The sequence below is a fragment of the Rousettus aegyptiacus genome, unplaced genomic scaffold (genome assembly GCF_014176215.1).
Source record: "Rousettus aegyptiacus isolate mRouAeg1 unplaced genomic scaffold, mRouAeg1.p scaffold_m13_p_13, whole genome shotgun sequence".
NCBI classification, from domain to species: Eukaryota; Metazoa; Chordata; class Mammalia; order Chiroptera; family Pteropodidae; genus Rousettus; species Rousettus aegyptiacus.
In genome coordinates this window covers 55,503,407-55,520,572 of record NW_023416288.1, presented here as the reverse complement: position 1 = coordinate 55,520,572, position 17,166 = coordinate 55,503,407, and the positions used below count along the sequence as shown (strand labels likewise).

The following is a 17,166-nucleotide window of genomic DNA, read 5'->3' as shown; positions in this document are numbered from 1 at the left end:
TATACATGCAGTAATATGGAAATCTGTTTCTCCTCTAAAGGCCTGTGAGAGCAAAGTGTAACTATCTATGTGGCAATCCAGGAGTGGGGAGGGAGAAAGGCAGAGTCCTTACTGACTCGGGAAGATAGTCAATGAAAAAACCAAACAAGACCCAGGTACTTTGCACTTCCTCTAGACAGTAGTGCAAAGAAGGGTGTGACACGGAGGGGCACAGATGCAAGGAAGGGTGAAAAGGGTCCGGGGGAGTCAAGCAAGAGGCTGGAGGGAACACCTGGTGTGTCCCTGAAGGTAATAATGCACTACAGGCGACACACTTCCGTGGCGTTTTCCTTTGCAGAGAGGCTCATGTTTCTGTGGGTTTCCACGGCCAGGTTTCCACTGCTCGCGTGGGTTTCACTCAAGCCTCACACTTTCATAAGATGGTGTGATTATCCCCGACGTAGGGACCAGGAAGCTGAAGCACAGGACAGTTTAGTAACCTGCCCGAGGACACAGGAAGGTGTAGAACTGGGTTTTATTTCAGGTTTGCCAGCTCTAAAATCAACTATTCCATACACTTTAGAAATACTAAAATATCATATACAAAATCTTTTTTTTCCCCAGAAAAAGATTAGCCTTGAGAGACGAGGGAGGGAGGGAAGGAGGGAGGCAGAGCAGGCAGGCAGGCTCGCAGGCACCAGAGGTGGCTGGCACAGCTCTGAACTCCGGGCTCATGACACGAAGTGCACCTGTTCTCCAGGTAATAGGTTCACCAGAGCAACAACAACCTTCACTTTTACATACTGGGGTACCCAGGGGCCTCAAAGAAAGCTAGGATAAAGCTGGTCCTCTTCCCGAGTCCAGGAAAACAAACAAAGTTTACTTTAGTGCTTTAACCTAGCATCGGAAAAGCATAAATCAACTTAAAATATTTGCTTTTGTGATGACTTTTTAATCAGCTCCTATAGTCTCTACACACACGACAGCTCTCATAGCATCTCATGCTCTAGCTGACAATTTTAACAATGTACAAGGTCCCATGTACAAACAAAGAAAAAAGGACCTAAGGCTTGGTGCCCAGTAAAATCTCATCCCATGACAACTTGAAAAAGTTCTTTTTTAAAAATTTAATTTATTGGGACGTTCACATAATATAAAGTAACCACTTTAAGTGAACTGTTCTGTGGCATGTAGTTCATTCACCATGTCACGCAACTACTGTCTCTACGCACTTCCAAAACACCTCCGTCTCTCAGACGCGAAAGCCCTTCCACGGTCACCGGCTCCCCATTCCTTCCTCTCTGCCCGTCAAACACCAGTCCGCGCTGTCTCTGTGGAGTCACCTATTTCCGGAAGGTCCGCGTGAAGAGACCCACACGCTGCGTGCCTTCCACGTCTGGCTCCTGTCACTCGGCGCGATGCTGTGGGCGCACACTCCTGGTGTCCCGGCCATGGGTGCTTTGTTCCTCTTCGTTGGTGGACTGACGTCCCACTGCACGAAGGACCACAGTTAGCTAAACGGTCATCCTCTGATGGACACGGGGGCTCTTTCCGGCATTTCACTGCCGTGGATACCGTTGCTATGAGTGCACGAGTATCTGTTCGAGATCCTGTTTTCCGTTCATTTGGGTAAATACCTAGGAGTGGAACTGTGGGGATCAGATGGTAATTTCACATTTAACTTTTTGAGGAACCACTAAACTGTTTTCCACAGAGACTGCACCATTTTACATTCTCACCATCAACATATGAAAGTTCCTGAAAAAGTTCTTTTAAACATATCTTATTTATGAAAAAAAAAATTCCCTGAAATGATTTTCATTAATGCTGACCTTTGTGGCTCATGCAAAACTTAGGGGATTTATACAACAGCTTTCCTTTCACAGGCCTTGTGAAATCGCAAATCCTCAAACCCCGCCATCAAGTATGGAGCATATTTTAATCACCAGAAGACACTGAGGACGTTTACAAGCTAGCTGGCTGCCCAGGACTAAAACCCAGGACACAATTACAAAGCAAATGCAAGTCCCAAAGTTTCATCAATTGCAAGGTGGCATAAAAATGCAGATTTTAAATGCAACAGGAATTTACAGCGCACAGGGAGAGATGCAAAGAATGAAAGATAGAGATATGAAACCTGAGTACGATCCTGAAGGATGGGTGTAATAAATAAGAACAATGGCATCACAGCCCGCCTTATCGATGGGGGCACCCCGGCTGTCAGTGCAGGGGTGTGGCCTGGGCAGCAAGCACCCTGATAGGGAGCCATGAGGAGCTGGAATCCTCCACCTCCGTCGCCAGCCCAGGGCACCATCTCATTTGCTGAGGGCCGCAGGGGGCCCAGATCCTTCGCCGCTGAGCTCACTCCCTCCCTTCCTTCCTGCTACGAAAGGCAATGTTGTCATGTTTCTTTAGAAACATGTTCAGTTTCTGTGGCAAAACACACTGAGCCATTCTCATGCTGCGCCGGCAAAACGGAGAGCATTTAAGTGTGGTGAGTCTTGCTCGATGGAAACGGGGATAACGTGAATATGAACGAGGTCCCGCCCCACTTTCTCCTTAGGGCCTGGAGAGCAAAACCACGCTTAGGCTCGGAGGCAGGAAGAAGTCAAGACTGGGCAGAGGAAGTTTCAGCAAGGAGCAAGCGGGCTGGGGCACACTCCTGCCAGAGGGCGGCGGGGCAGGGGCTGGAGGGGCGCAGGATGCGGGGTGGGTCCCTCCGCACCGCACCAAGCACCAGCCGGTCCTTCCCAACGCAAAGGCCCGCAGCACTCGGATTTCAGCCAGTTTATGAACTGATCGCTCTTTGCCTGGCATCGCAGTTACCTGCATCCATCCTGTTTGTTTTTAGGGGTAAAGCTCTGTGGGTCAAGGCTGACCCGGGCCTGAATCCACCGTGGCCCCGGTCGGCGGGGCGACGCGTGGACGGGCAGCGCGCCCGCCAGCACGCGTGCGCACTGAGTTCGGCACCCACGCCGCCCGGCCTCTGCCGCAGCCTCATTCATTTCAGAGCCGGCGCAGAGGCAGCGCTGTCCAGCGTGTCAAGGACACCATGATTCACTTCCTCCACCAGGTCCGGGAGGGAGCGACATGCAAAACTGCAGTATGCAAATGCAGCGTCCGTGCAGCAGCATGCACGGGACTCCCAACGTGAGGGGAAAGTGACTCATCACTGGGCACACCCATCTGCAGCTGGGTGGGAGGCAGGACAGACCCGTGACTGCTTAGATCAAATGCATTCTTGGGCAGGAGCCAGAGGGGGTCCCTCTGCATCAGTGGGATTTCCAGGGGGTCGCAGCCTGGGGTCTTCTGCCTCCCCCAGCTTCCTGAAGGGGGGCAGAAGTCGCTTGGACAGAGTGGGACATACTGGCTGCACTCCTGGCTGGGTCACTGGCACGTGGGCGACCTCAGGCAAGGTAGTGACTGTACAGTGAGATGCCGCAGGACCTGCCCTCACTGTTAAGATGACAGTCACATAAAGCCACGCTCCTGGAACACTCAGAAAATGGGTCACCATCATAACCAAAGGCCTGGACAAATACAAACTTATGTTCAGTTTGTACAGAGAACTAGGCACTCAGCTTTCTAAACAGTTATTTTCTGTGGGTAAGTATGCATTTTATTCTCTGAAATCTGCATTTTTTAGAGTTATACCACCCACCTCTGTCAGCCTATAAATGATCTTTCTTTTCGATTCGCTTCTCGCATGAGACTTTCTCGACAGAATTCCCCCTCATGGAGAGGCGTCTGGCCCACTTGGCACCTCTGCTAATTTCTCTGGTGCCTTTGAGTTCCCGAGGCTTTCACCCAAACGAGAGTGTCCAGAAGAGCTGTTTCTCCCGAAGAAGCTGCAGCATATTCCCCAAAGCCAGGGGTACTGTCGCCTTGGCATTAGTAGGGCCACACACACAGTAGGTATGTGATCATTTTTGCTGAATAGAGAATATAAAGCAAAGCGACGGGGTGAAGATATGATCTTTCTGTACAAACCGTGGCAGAATATAAACATAAAAAGTTGGACAAAATTTTACGGCACATTTCTCAGAAAAAATCTATCTTCGACCTTATTGTTTCTGTCAGCGCTGGCAGAAACCTCATTTGGATCTTCATGGCCCCAAATTGAGAGTCACACACGAAGACATTTCTTGCAGGGGCAGCCCTGACATATGACAGTAAAGCAATTAAATGGCAATATTGTGAGAGCTGAGATTTCGCTTCGCTGTGTCCCCTAAGCGTGGCACTGTCTGGAGATGTCTCATCTACTGCTGACGCGTCCACCTGGAGCAGCTTGGGAGAACCTCGGGGATACAAACAGGTAGAGGAAGAAGAGAAAAAAGGAAAGGCCATGAATAGAAAAGGGGGAGCCGGCAGGTCACGGTTAGAAATTTACACCCTCCAGTACGTGCAAGACGTGGAGGGGCTATGTGAAGCTCAACACATGCTCCAACCTTGCGGAGACCCTCGCAGTTGCCAAGGCCCTGGTGTGGGAGGTCATTTGACCCAATGAGCTGAGGACATGGCATCTCGGGGAGGTTTGGAGAATTGGCCCAAGTCACACAGCTGGTGAGATGCTGAGACCCAGGTCTTTGTCTCCATGTCCCTTCTGTAGACTACGCTGGTGGTGGCTACTCATTTCAGCTCACTGCAAGTTGGCTGATGACATCAGCCCTGGTTCTTTCACAAGGTCTAAGAGCCAGACTCTGGTACCAGGAGGTGTGGGATTTTCTTAGGGGTCAAATGGATGAATAAATGAGCAACGAGACAGATTATCCTAAATCCAAATGTTCCGAGGAGGAAATCGCTTCTGGTTGTGGCAAATGTGGCACTTGAGTTTCATGAAGGGCGTGGGGCAGAGCTGTATTTGGGGCCCCGGGTGGGTGGGGCACCCTAAACCTTGGGAGCAGTGTGGGCTCATGGCAGGCTGGGTGCTGAGGCCACGCGGGGGGAAGGGAAGGCTGGGGCCAAGGAACAGGGCTTTGAATTCCAGGTTAGGCGCCAAAATGGGGAAGCTGGAGCAGGGAACAGACGGTGGGACACAGGATCGTGAAACGCGCTTCAGGAAGTGGCTTCTGAGAAAAAAGAAACGTTTAAGAGCAGGGAAGGCCAGCCTCTGCCGCTCTGGAACTAATGCAGAGTATAGCTTGAGTGGCATGACAGGTGACAGGTGGGTTCGGTGGCAAGGCAAATGGGTGGGGTGGCCATGAGCTCAGATCTGCGAATAAGGCCTCTCTCTGCTGGGAGGGCCACAGAAAACTCATGTCTTAAACTGGCTGCTCTGAGCTGCAGAGGACATCGTGAAATGACATTCACACGCTGCTGACCCTCTCACTTCTTCCAAGGAAGCAAGTGACAAGCTCCTGTATGTGGGGAGGGGAAGGAGGGAACATGGCTGTGTGCCCAGCATGTGGCCTTGGGCCACGGCCCAGTTATTGGGGTGCGTGGCCCAGGTCGGGCTGCTGGGAACCAGCCTCACCAAGCCTGGGGTCACTGCTGAGGACAGGGGCCCCTCTCCAAGGCCTGTCACTTAGAACATAGACAAGATAACCCATTCCTGCAAAACCAGCTACTTCTCTGTAATAACCATGAAAATCCTTTCAGTGGGAGGTCTGCTACAGGGTAAAGCTGGTGTCAAGAAAACTATTTTAGGGAAAACTCTGTTGTTTTACACTTAGCTGTGCTGGCCAAGGCCATAATAATGTAAGAGCCAAGGGCAGGACCCTGTGGGCATGAGAAGGCCGACGACTAAATTCCACAAAGGCTTGACCTTCTTTCTCGACTGCCAAAGTCTTCGCATTTCAGGGGCGATGGTTAGGCACTTCTCTTGCTACTGGTCACTATCCTTAACTTTTAGAGGACGAGTCCGTGACCTACACATGAAACCACACAGAGAGACGGGGCTTCTGTCACCAGCAGCTGTTTATCCCCCAGACCTGTTTTCATAGGTTCCCCTGTCTGGCTGTTTCCAGAAATGACTGTGACTCTGCTGGCCACCCTGTCACAGGAGGGACAAAGATATCTCTCACCCAAACACCACATGACAAAACAAAACAGGAAGAAAAACTAGGCGAGATAAGGATTAAGGGTTTAATAATATCAACGATTTCCTCAGAGGTCTTTAGTGGTTAATAGATTTTAAATTACAAATTTTTAAAAAATTTCGTTTTCTGATGTGAGCTCTATGCATTCGAGGTGATGTATAAATCTGTGGTAAAACCGTCGCAATCAGGACACAGAGCTGGCCCCCTCTCCCCAGGATCTCTTGGCTGCGACTCAGGGTGAATATTCGACTTTCACAAGTGAGAACATCGCGCTCATGGTGCCAGATGTATTTATATTCTGGGGGTTCACACTTTGTACATTTTTATTTGCCAAAGGACTAGAATTCCTTCCCTGGAGGTCACTGGATGACAAAGAAGTGGCACCGGCAGTTTGTCCCTTATGTTCCGGCCAAAAACCTTTTATGGTCAACATTTACATAAAAAGATTGTGACCGGAGAGCACACTTCCTGAGTCACATGAATCAGGACCAGGAGGGGATCCAAACGCCCCTGGAGTCTATGGGCCACTCTGCCTACTGTCACTAAACATGCACACCCGCCACACTCACGTCTACCACACCCACTCCCCCCCCCGCCCCCCCCCCCCACACACACACACGTGCGCACACGCTGCCTCCAAGGGAGTCCAAGCAGGGAGTCTGATGCCTGTGGAGAAGGGGAGGGGATGCAGAAGTCACAGCAGGTGTCAAGTGCACTATAACGTCAGGAGGCTTCCGGGGCGCCGGTCCCCACCCTCCCGAGGCCTCTGTGCCCCGGCCGAACAGGGCAGGACTTCGGAGCTGAACTTCGCACGAGCCAGCTGCAGCAGGATGGCGACCAGCCACGTCCGCAAGTCGAGGACGGTGCATGTGCTTTCTCCCCGCGTGCCCCTCCCAACTCAGGGGAGAGATGTCACCCCTCGCCTCCGACGCCAACCCTTTCACTGCTGCGCTCGGCAGTGTCCCTTCCTGCACTTGAAGAAACCCCCCAGACACACTCCCAACACAAAGGCCCTCGTTATTTATGCGCCTACTGAATGTGGAGTACAGTGCTGGGCCCCCTTTTGTCTACAGTGATGACAAAGAAAAGAAGCACGAGCCCAAGAAGTTTGGGAATGCCAGGGATGTCAGCGGCTAGCATGGGTGTGAGGTAAGAAAAACGCTAAACCGAGGCACAGGCACGGTGAAAGGACCCGGGGCTGGGTGTGACGGCTGTGACCGACACGCAGGCCGTGTGGCAGGCGAGCCGCACACGGGGGGGTCACGCGCGTACGGCTGTCTCCCGGAGTCCCCGTGACAACCCCCGGTGCCGCTGTTGCGTTTCTCTTATAAGAGAAAAGAACGACGAGCCTCAGAAGGGTTTGGGAACTCGCCTGAAGTCACGCAGCTATAAACTAGCAGATCTGCAATCCAAACCCAGGTCTGCCTACCACATACAGCAGGGACGATAAAAATGGATGATAACGATAATGACCATGACAGCGGGAGCAGTAAAACCTAAGGACAGCAGCCAAGGGTTACTGGGCGCCTGCCATGGGGTGTACAGTGTATTTTCTGCAGGATCCTTTGTTCATTCAGCTCCTCAGTATGAAGACAAAGTCACAGGGCTCGTGTCCAGCACGTCCACGAAGCCTCGAACACAGACAAGCAGATGGGAGGTTAGAGGCCCGGAGGATGGCGCTGTCACCACACCTCGAGGTTCCCTGGCCAGGGCTCGCTACATGCGGCCCCTGAGCACGCTGGGGAAGCCACCTCTAATTTCCTGTGAGGGAAGGCTGGGACATGGCAGGTGTCGGCTGCTTCTAGGGAACTAATCTGTTAAACGCCGCGTCAGCTGTCTTCAGGTTTTAAGCTGAAGTCTCACAGGTGGAAGGCAGGACGGGAATGAACATTTTTGGTAAGATGTGTGTGCTCCCCAAGAGGCTGATGTTGGGGGCCAGGAGGATCCAGGGTTTGGAGATGTGCTGGGGGCCACATGCCCCAGGCTTAGGTAAACAGTGAAAGGACTTGAATGAAAGACAAGAAACCAAGCACGTGGGGGTTTCTGGTGTGACAGCGTGTGTTGAGATATAAACATATAAGTCACCAGTACCATTCATTCATTCATTCATTCAGCCAGCCACTTAGTCATTTACTCAGGCTACAAAGGAGCCTTGGGGAATGATACCTACAACATCCATTGAGCATGAACAGAGAAAACACAGAGGACGAGCAATCCACCTCCACCTCCCTCCGCTGTGCCTAACAAACTCAGATTTCGGCCCCCGGGTACCTCCTCTGCGCGAGCATTCTCTCTCTCCAGCCTCCACCGGCAGGCCAGAGAGATAAAAACGGAGGGTGGGGTGGAGGCAAGATTCGTCACTTTGAGATTTTATGTTAGATCCCCAATTCCCAAAAACACCAGTTTAGACTTTGACTCTGAATTCTGTTCTGAGCCGATGGTCCTTAAATTTACCTACGATGGCATTTCCTCTTTATTCTCTTTTCATTTAAAGATGCCACACATGTATTTGGTGGGGAGGACAAGGATGGATGTCCCGGGCACAGTGCTGCAGCTCACACTTTGGGGCCTCCTGGGACGCGTTCCCTCTGATTTCAGTTTGCTCTGTGCACCGTATCACCTTGCTTTCTGCGTCACAGGCTCCCAAGGCTGCTCAGGTCCACCCCGTCCAGAAGCTCGGCCCACACAAAGGCCTAGGTGAGCTAACACGCTCGAGAGCACTCAGCCTCAGGGGAGCCAGAGCCCACCTCCTGCCCTTCTGGGGCACGATCCCCGGGAGGTAGAATGGAGTGGCCCCCTAATTCCTTCATGCCTCGCCCCTGGCCCGCCTCCCTGTTTACTCCCGCTTCCTGAGATCTCCCAGTTAGACTCTCTGCACCCAGTGTGTCTCCTCTCCAGTGTCAGGCTCTGCTTTTGGGGCCCCAACCTAAGGCAATTGTACCCACAATGTCACCATCTCCACCTGTGCCCAGGAACCGGGCCACAGCCTGACACTAACACCGAGAGCCCTGGTCATTGGCTTTCAGACCCTGTCCCCAGTGGGGACAGGGGACCCAGGAAACATCATCGGCTCAGCAAAGCTGTGGCTGGGAGCTCGCCCCTTCTTCTGTGGAGAGGCTGTCCAGAGGAAGGGGAACGGGCGGCCCAAACTGTGACGTGGAGACCCGCTGCCATGGGAGGCCGAGGGTGGAGGGACAGGGCCCATCTACTGGAGAGAGAGCACCCCAGACTTAGAACACACGACTGGCCCAAGGAGCCAGGAGAAGGAGCAACACGATTCAAGGGTGACCGGCTCTGCCTTCCCGATCTCACGAGAGACGTCGATGGGCGGGAAGAGGACAAAGGTGGCTGGCATGCCCGACCGCCGGCTCACCAGGGGCAGCTCACTCCATTACAGACTGGGGCAGCACTGCACAGCTGAGGGCACGCCTACTCGTTCCTGAAACCTCGGCACAAAAAGCACAGGGTCTGGCACATCTTCGGAATTCACGACTCGTCCGAGGCACCAGTGAGGATGACGGCTCCAAACGCAGCCGTGGCTGCAGGGAGTCCGCACCTGCTGGGCAGCGAGCGCTACACCTGTCGTGAATTATGCAGAGCGTCATGCACACTGATCCTCCCGTCGCTCGCCTGCTCTCCCGCTGTCACCCAACTCCGGTCGCTCTCCTCCGAACCACCCACTCGCCAGTCCGCCAACCCTCACGACCTCTCCTACCACACTCACTATTTTTGGATCTTCACTGTCACCGCCATGGGGCATAAGGGGTCTGACCACAGTTAATGAAACAACTGGGCCCCATGAGGGGCTGCCAGCCACTCAGACGAAACACCGACCACTTGATGCCCGACTGTGCCCAGCGGCCCCGCCTCTCCCGCCTTGCCAGGGGACTCCCCGCAAGACACCCACTGTGGGCGACGGACTCCGGAACCCAAGCCGTTGCAGCGGCGGTGATGATAAAAGAGGGTGGGAGCGAGGCGTAGGTGGGCTTGCGTGTGTCACGCGTGGACTTATCTGAGTGCATGCGTGGGGACCGGAGCAGCCAGGCAGAGAGACACTCAACTACATGCAGCTTCCAACTTCATTTCATAGGAAAGGAAAGTTTTAAATTATCTCACTATACAGCTCAAGGTCCAAGAGATGAGTCAGGGAAAACTGAAGATAACCTACCGACCCAGGTAACTTCCTGATTCCGTCTCCTCGGAAAACAGGTGCAGCCCTAAAGGCCTTCGCGTACCCATCACCACCTCCCCGGGCGAATGAGACCCTCGGTGGGCTGGATGTTTCACTTATCCTCAAATGTAAAGGAGCAGCTTTTCCTGTTGTTTGCATTTTTAATAAAAGACAAATTACTTTAAAAAGGTAATGCCTGCAACGCATTCTCTCACTTTTGGCTCCTCTTTTCAATCAAACCTCTCTTCCAGTCGGTCACCTTTTGTACGTTATAATCTGCACAAGCTATGCAATTTTTGAAACTGCTTGTGTTCATGGCTTTACAAAGCGATGGCCCTTTTTAGAAGCGACTTAGAATACGGCACGCCTCGGAGATATTGTGGCTTCAGTTCCAAGACCACTGCTGTAAAGTGAGTATGGTAATAATGAGTCGTAATCTTTCTGCTGGTGGAAGGTCTTGCCTTCAATTAGTAAAAACCAAAACATCTGTGAAGCGCGGTAAAGCAAAGTGAAATAAAACGAGGTATGCCCGTAAGGCATTTTGGAAGATGCCCCGTTCCCTGTTGATGGGGAGGAGGTCATGGAGGGGTCCCAGTTTGGACTAATGAGGCCAAGGTAAACCCACAGGAGATAAAACTGTCCACTCACCACAGACTAAACTCTGGCCAACGGTCTCATAAACACAGGCTCTGGTCGTAATGGGATCCAGATGCAGGAGTGTGGATGGCTCACAGTTGACATTCTAACGATAATGACTCAGTGGAACACGGTTAGCTGGGGACAGACAGGGCCAGGACGGGAGCTGAGGTCTCTCAACTCTCCTTCCAGAGCCTCTTATTCGAAAGCAGTGGTGGGAACCGAAAGCAGATCCCAGAGGCCAGAGCTTCAGAACACTGCCCCGAGGAAAGCAAAGCCAGTGAGTGAAAGACAGCAAGACAGACAGACAACTATTCCCTCTAAGCCAATTCTGCAATTGCCGTACCGGAAAAGTCAAAAGTACCAAAAGCATTCACATTTATACTGGGGTGGCGGATCCCCCATTATATATATGCCAGGGCCTCTTCCCTTTACTCCTAAGAACTACTATTGTCTCCTAGCCTCTGGATTCTCCCCGAAGGTTTAAATCCTTTTTTTTTTTTTTTTTTTTTTTTGCCATTCCAACGAATCGACCTCATTAATATCCTTAACTTTATTAAATTACTCCTTGTTCAATCCAAGCCCCCAGGCCTACATCAAAATCACCATCGTCGCACCTCACTCACCTGCCCCTTGTTGTCCCGCCCAGGCCTTCAACTCCTTCCAGGTGTCATGGTCATTCCCCCACCCTCTCTTATTTGCCCCGGTCTCCGTGGCTCCCGGGTTCCCCCGACCTGCATCTCTTATTTCCCTTAAGACGGGAGTCAAGGTTTCTTCAATATGGCTCTTGATCTACAAACCTTCCCTACTAACCCATCTTGCAAAATCTTTCCCCGACTTTGAATTTCTGCGACTGGTTTTGCTCATCATTCGTTCCCTGCAGTCTCCATAAATATCTGCCCAGTGATCAAACATCCGCAATATCAAAGCGTGTGAATTAAACTCTAGCAGTTTGCATTTTCTAACCTCAGAGAGACCGTGAACTAGTGATTAGAGCTCCCGCCTCACCTCACACCCCTCGGCAGATCGACCGCAGGTCTCAGAGGCACCCTATGAATGTCTGAATTGAACTGAATTAAAATATAGCTCCTCCCCCACCTAAAACAACCATGGAATCAACTTGAAAAGTCTCTGCAACCAAAAGAATCAGACAGAAAGGTCAGATTATTCTGAAAAAGTAGATTACCAGCTACTTTTTATGTCCTAAATTTATATGCCCATTTTTGGGTCCCAGGAATGGTCTTACCTATTTCAAATTAAGTCTAATAGACACGAGAGCAGAAACAAAGAAATCTACACATTTTAATCTCTGGCTGTCTTTTGCCTGAATGGAATGTCTTTTTGTTTGTTTTTCCTGAGAGTAGACCTTAATATTTGGTTTTGTTTTTAGTCTGCTGGTCACACTGATAGTGGAAATACCCCTGGACGATGTACTGCTTACTCCAAAAATAAAAATAAAAACTAACTGGCATCAACGTAGAACCAAGCAGAGAAATGGCAGGGACGTGTAAGGTGAGGTGAGAGGCAAACCGATTACCTGCAGCTCCTCCCCTTAGGGCTTGAGCACCTGAAGTCGACATCGCGAGGAATCCCCTCTCTCAGCAGCGCTTCTCCTGTGGTGGGCCCAAGGCCCCTCGCCTCCGATTCCGGGTGTGTGTGTGTGTGTCTGAGTGTACCATGCGTGTGTGATGGGGACTGTGTGTGTGTCGTGTGTGTGTGGCGTGTGTGTGTCTCCGTGCATGCCTTTGTGTGTTGTGCGTGTGTGTGCACATGTGGTCGGGACATTCTCCAGCGCACTCCAGATTCCGAAAGTGCTGTGGGTCTGGGCGGGACTCCAGCGGAGTCCATTTTCAATAAGCTCTCCAGGTGATTCTCATGCATAATAAAACTTGAGAACAAGGGCAGTTTGACATTTAACTATGTACCTGACCTTCGAGTTGGAAGGGGAGACCCACACATCAGACTTATAAAACTTTGTTTCCTGGGAAGCACACAGCCGGGCTCGCCTCACGGAATCGCCAGCTACAGCAAGATGCTGCAGCCTCGGCTGAGCAAATGCCTAACGCCGGGGAAAGGCCCCACCAGCCATGACACCACCTACTTTTCCGGGTACCCCAGGCAAAGGACAGGGACATCTCTTTATATCTGACATTGCATGTCAGTAGGCGGGGATCAGAGTGGGATGAGACATTTGATACTGTCCCATTTAAAACAGAAAGGGACATGTAAGTGTTCTCCCTTTGAAAGCGAGAGATCCCAAGGGTGGGGTGGGGGGTGGGAATGCACCCGGCTCAGATAAAGGGGGAGCCAGGCTCCGCCTACAGTTGGATCCACAGTGTGAGGACGCCTCTACCCCAGGCAGCTCAGACGCAGACATGCTCTCTCAAGATGTAGCTGAAAACACCTTCCTTCTCAGATTAACAATGGACAATTAAAGAACCTCCTCCTCCCACCCACTCTTACCCATATGAGGCAAAGAAATCGTGAAAATCAACTTGTATCAATATGGCCTGGAGTTGGCCATGCCACGCATGAAAGCCAAGTAAAAGTGGAGCGTCCACTGTCGGGACGGGGGCGGGATGTGCCGCGGGGGCACCGAGGGAGAAGACGAGAGTGCTTTCCAATCCCACAGCCACCTTGAGTCACCAAGTTGTGCTCTCAGTAGGCACTGCCTTTTAAGAGTTTTTAAGTCTTTTTACACGTCGTCATGCTCAATTTTTAGTAACTCGAATAAAGCCGGTATCTGGTCACCAAACAATTCAGGATAAATCATAAAAGTCCGAGCAGCCCTACTTGGAGGCTGTTCACCCCAATTCAGGCCGACGCTGAGGAAGCGGCAGCCTGGGACACGCTGAACTGGAGCACCTAAATATAACGTGACAGCAGCAGCGGGGAGCTGGCCGCTGGCTGCCCCTCGCACGGGCTGGTGGCCCGCGACGGTGCCACGCAGGGCCCGCCTCCGGAGAAGGGCACTTCCTAAGGAGAGCCCGTGCCACGGGGGCTCCGACGGCAGCTGCTCCACGCTTGAGCTTAGAGGGAGGAAACGGCCGGGGAAGGGTGGGTGGCCCGGCTCAGGAAAGAGCTGCCGTCGCCCAGGAAAGTCGTCCTAAACGGGAGGGCGGCCGAGGCGGGAAGAGGGGCTAGAAACCTGTGGGCGGGAATTAGGATGGCGCACGGTGGGAGGGGCCCTCAGCGGCCCGGTCTTGTATGTTGTCTCCTGAGGCCACAGGTCAAGCGAATCAGTAAATAAAGGGGATCGGTTGGTGGACGTCCAGGTGATAAGCTGGCTGTGACCACCTGGCTCCAGCATGTTTTCCATCCTTTCCTCCGTGGCCCGGAAGGAGGTGGGGAGAAAGCACATTGCCAGTCGGGGTGTCAGGCACAGGTAAGTCCTGGGACTCTGGGTTTCCAGCCCATACGGGAGCCTCTTCACGAGTCATCAGCCCTATCTTCTCACAGGAGTTCGGTTTCATTTCCTGCCAGCTTCCATTTTCCCTGGGCCGCTCAACGTTGCCTCCGACACGGCCCATCGGCATCTGCATAGGGGGTGGCCTCGCTTCTCCCCACTTCTCCCCACTCCTCCTGGTGCAGCGACCACACGCAGGACAGAGTGAAGCCCGTGCGCTGTGCCACAGCGTGCCGCCACCCCGACGACCCCACGGGCTGGTGGCCGGGTTTTCCCAGACTGCGGGTGAGGAAACAGACGAGCAGAGGAATGAGGCGACAGGCCCAAGTCGCACGGCTTAGCGAGCGCGGGGACCAGGGTCACGCCCACTTTTCCTGACTCCCAGGGCAGGATTCTCAACCCCGGCTACACACTGGGATCTCCAGAAAAGCTGCTCAAAACATGCAGGATGCCCGCCTACCCTACCACTGAGAGAGGGCCACTCAATACATGGGGACTGGGACCCAAGGCAGGTTACTTTTTTAAAGCCCCCAGGTGATTTCGACGTGCAGCCAGGGTGGGAACCAGCACGCGAGAGACTCTGGGATGGCGAGGGCCTTGCGTCCAACGTCGTGGGTGTGTTCGGGTGCCCGCGCCGCGCCCGGCTCGTGTCAGAAGTGAAACATGTCCTTGCTGAGTGAGGGGAGGAATGAAAACTGCACCCCCCTCCAACGCGCCCAGCATCTCCCCACCATCGGCCCCCGAACCCGGCGTGCTTGTGCCGCAGGGACGAGCTGACCAGCCCCCCGCTGGGCGCTCCCTCCTCTGACACCTCTTCCACGGGGATGTAAACGCCGTCTTCTCAGAGCATCACTTTCTCCTGTTACCCTCTGCTGTTCAGAGGCCTCGGTGTTTGCTCCACGGTTAAGGATACAGTTGCAGCCCTTAATCTGGGATTTAAGACCCCAACCAGCAGGTCCCGACCTGTGCTTTCAACCACAGCTCCCTCCACACACGGGTTCTCTGTTCCGGCCAGGTGCGTGTCCTCCGGTCCCCTAAGCGAGCCTTGCACGTTCCTGCTGGAGCGACTTCGATAACGCACGCCCCCCTCGCCCTTCCACCCGCGTCTGGATCCTACCAGCCATGAGGACCCAGCTCCCCTGTGCTCCCCTGGCCCCCAGGAATCCCTTCCGACTCTGAACACCTGTGTGGCGCACCTCACCCGGCCCCATTCGCCCACGGCTTCTAACCACCGTTCCCACGTGCGCACATCCTGCCTTCCCGACTAAGTTAAGATCGGTCGCGGGCGCATCCGCGGGCATGTAGTTTTCTCTCCCTCACAGAGGCTAACACAGCACCTCCTCCGTGAAGGTCACCAGGCATTCAGCACCTCTTGTCTCGGCGCCAACGGTCTTACCTGTAATATCTGGACTGCAAGTAGGTGGAACACACGGCCTTGGACACGTGACTGGCTGAACCGAAGTCGATGACCTTGACCCTGTACGGCTGTCTAGAGGGGTCCACCAGCATGATGTTTTCTGGTTTGAGGTCAGCGTGGATAAGACCCAGGCTCTTTAGTTTCATCAGGGCTGTGGCCACCTGCTGCAGGACCGGGCGGATGTACTTGAGGGGCAAGGGGCTGAACTTGTTCTGCTTCAGAAAGTCATAGAGGTTCTGCTCCAGCATCTCGAAGACCAAGCACGTGTGATTCTTGTGCTGGAAGCACTCGTAGGCCCGGACGAAGTTGTAGTCATCAGCACTCTCTGTGCTCAGGCGGGCCAGGATGCTCACCTCGATCTGACCTTGTCGGGCATAGGACGGGTGGTTCTTCAGGATCTTGATGGCCACGATTTCATTGGTGCCCCGTTTCCAGCACTTGACCACTTGCCCAAACGTCCCTCGGCCCAAGAACTCTAAAACCTCGTAAGTGTTGGTCATGGAGCACAGCACCTCATGCTGGACTAGCTGGTAATCGCCTTCGCTGTTGGAGCCACTGTTTTTGGAGGTGGCAGTCGACGTGGTGGCAGTGGCTACAGTGGCCCCACTGGCATTATTCTGAATCATGGGGGGGTGCTCTTCGATGATCTGCACGCTGCTCGTGTTCTCAATCTCCTCACTCTTCCGCTTGAGTCCGCATTTTTGGTAGGTATCGAGAAGGCTCACAGTGCTTCGACGCATCAGGTTGTGTGGTCCGCCGAGGACTTGCCCAGTGACAGAAGTGCTGCTTGCTGATGTTACGACGATGTGCCCGGTGCTTCCTGGGAAGATGATGGTCTGCTCGTAAGGTAGGCTTGGGTTCGGGATGGGCAAGGAGGTGCTGACGGTGGTGGTGGCTGGCTGAGAAGGTGGTGCGTTCTTGCTCTGACTACACACTTTGCTATGGGAGCCGTACCCAGTCATGTCCCAGCTGGAAGTCGGCTCTACTTTCAGTTTCTTCACACTACAGAAGGCACTTGATTGAAGGGTGTGAGGGGAGAAAACTTGCACATGTGAGGCCATACCTACAAGAAGGAGAAAAGGAAAAATAAATATTTTAGTCACCGTTGCATGAATACACTCGGCAGATTCATTTCAGTGCTGACCGGTGGCTTGGGTCCTATCGAATATTTAACTTCCACTTCAAAATGAGGTTGGAAAAGCGAGTCTATTCCACTCAGAAGCACCTTCTGGTCACGCAGTTTGTGGGGCCAAGTGGTTCCAGTGTCCCACCTGCCACTGGAGGGTGGGAGACTTATAACACAGAGCCAGGAATACAATCAAGATTGAGATACAGAATCAGAGCATCAGGACTTTGTTCATCATTTATTTTTCCAATATTGTTTGTGAGAGAAATGGATTCTTCCTCAATTCTCACTGAGTTGCAATCTTGCTAAAACTGAAGACTGTATCTCGTGGCCCAGTGAGCTGTCATGTGACGTAGTGCACGTAGTCCCACACGGTCAGCTACTCCTTGTCAC

The 17,166-nt window shown here is 52.9% G+C and overlaps 1 protein-coding gene across 6 annotated transcripts in view; it reads right to left on the bottom strand.

The window, feature by feature from the left end:
• HIPK2 (homeodomain interacting protein kinase 2) overlaps nucleotides 1–17,166 on the bottom strand; it is a 159,738-nt gene that overhangs the window by 91,154 nt on the left and 51,418 nt on the right. For all 6 annotated transcript variants that reach the window (XM_016161864.2, XM_016161859.2, XM_016161860.2 and 3 more), the window contains one exon: nucleotides 15,627–16,710. In XM_016161864.2, coding sequence (XP_016017350.2) covers nucleotides 15,627–16,710 — 1,084 coding nt within the window. The remainder of the gene's footprint in view (nucleotides 1–15,626; nucleotides 16,711–17,166) is intronic.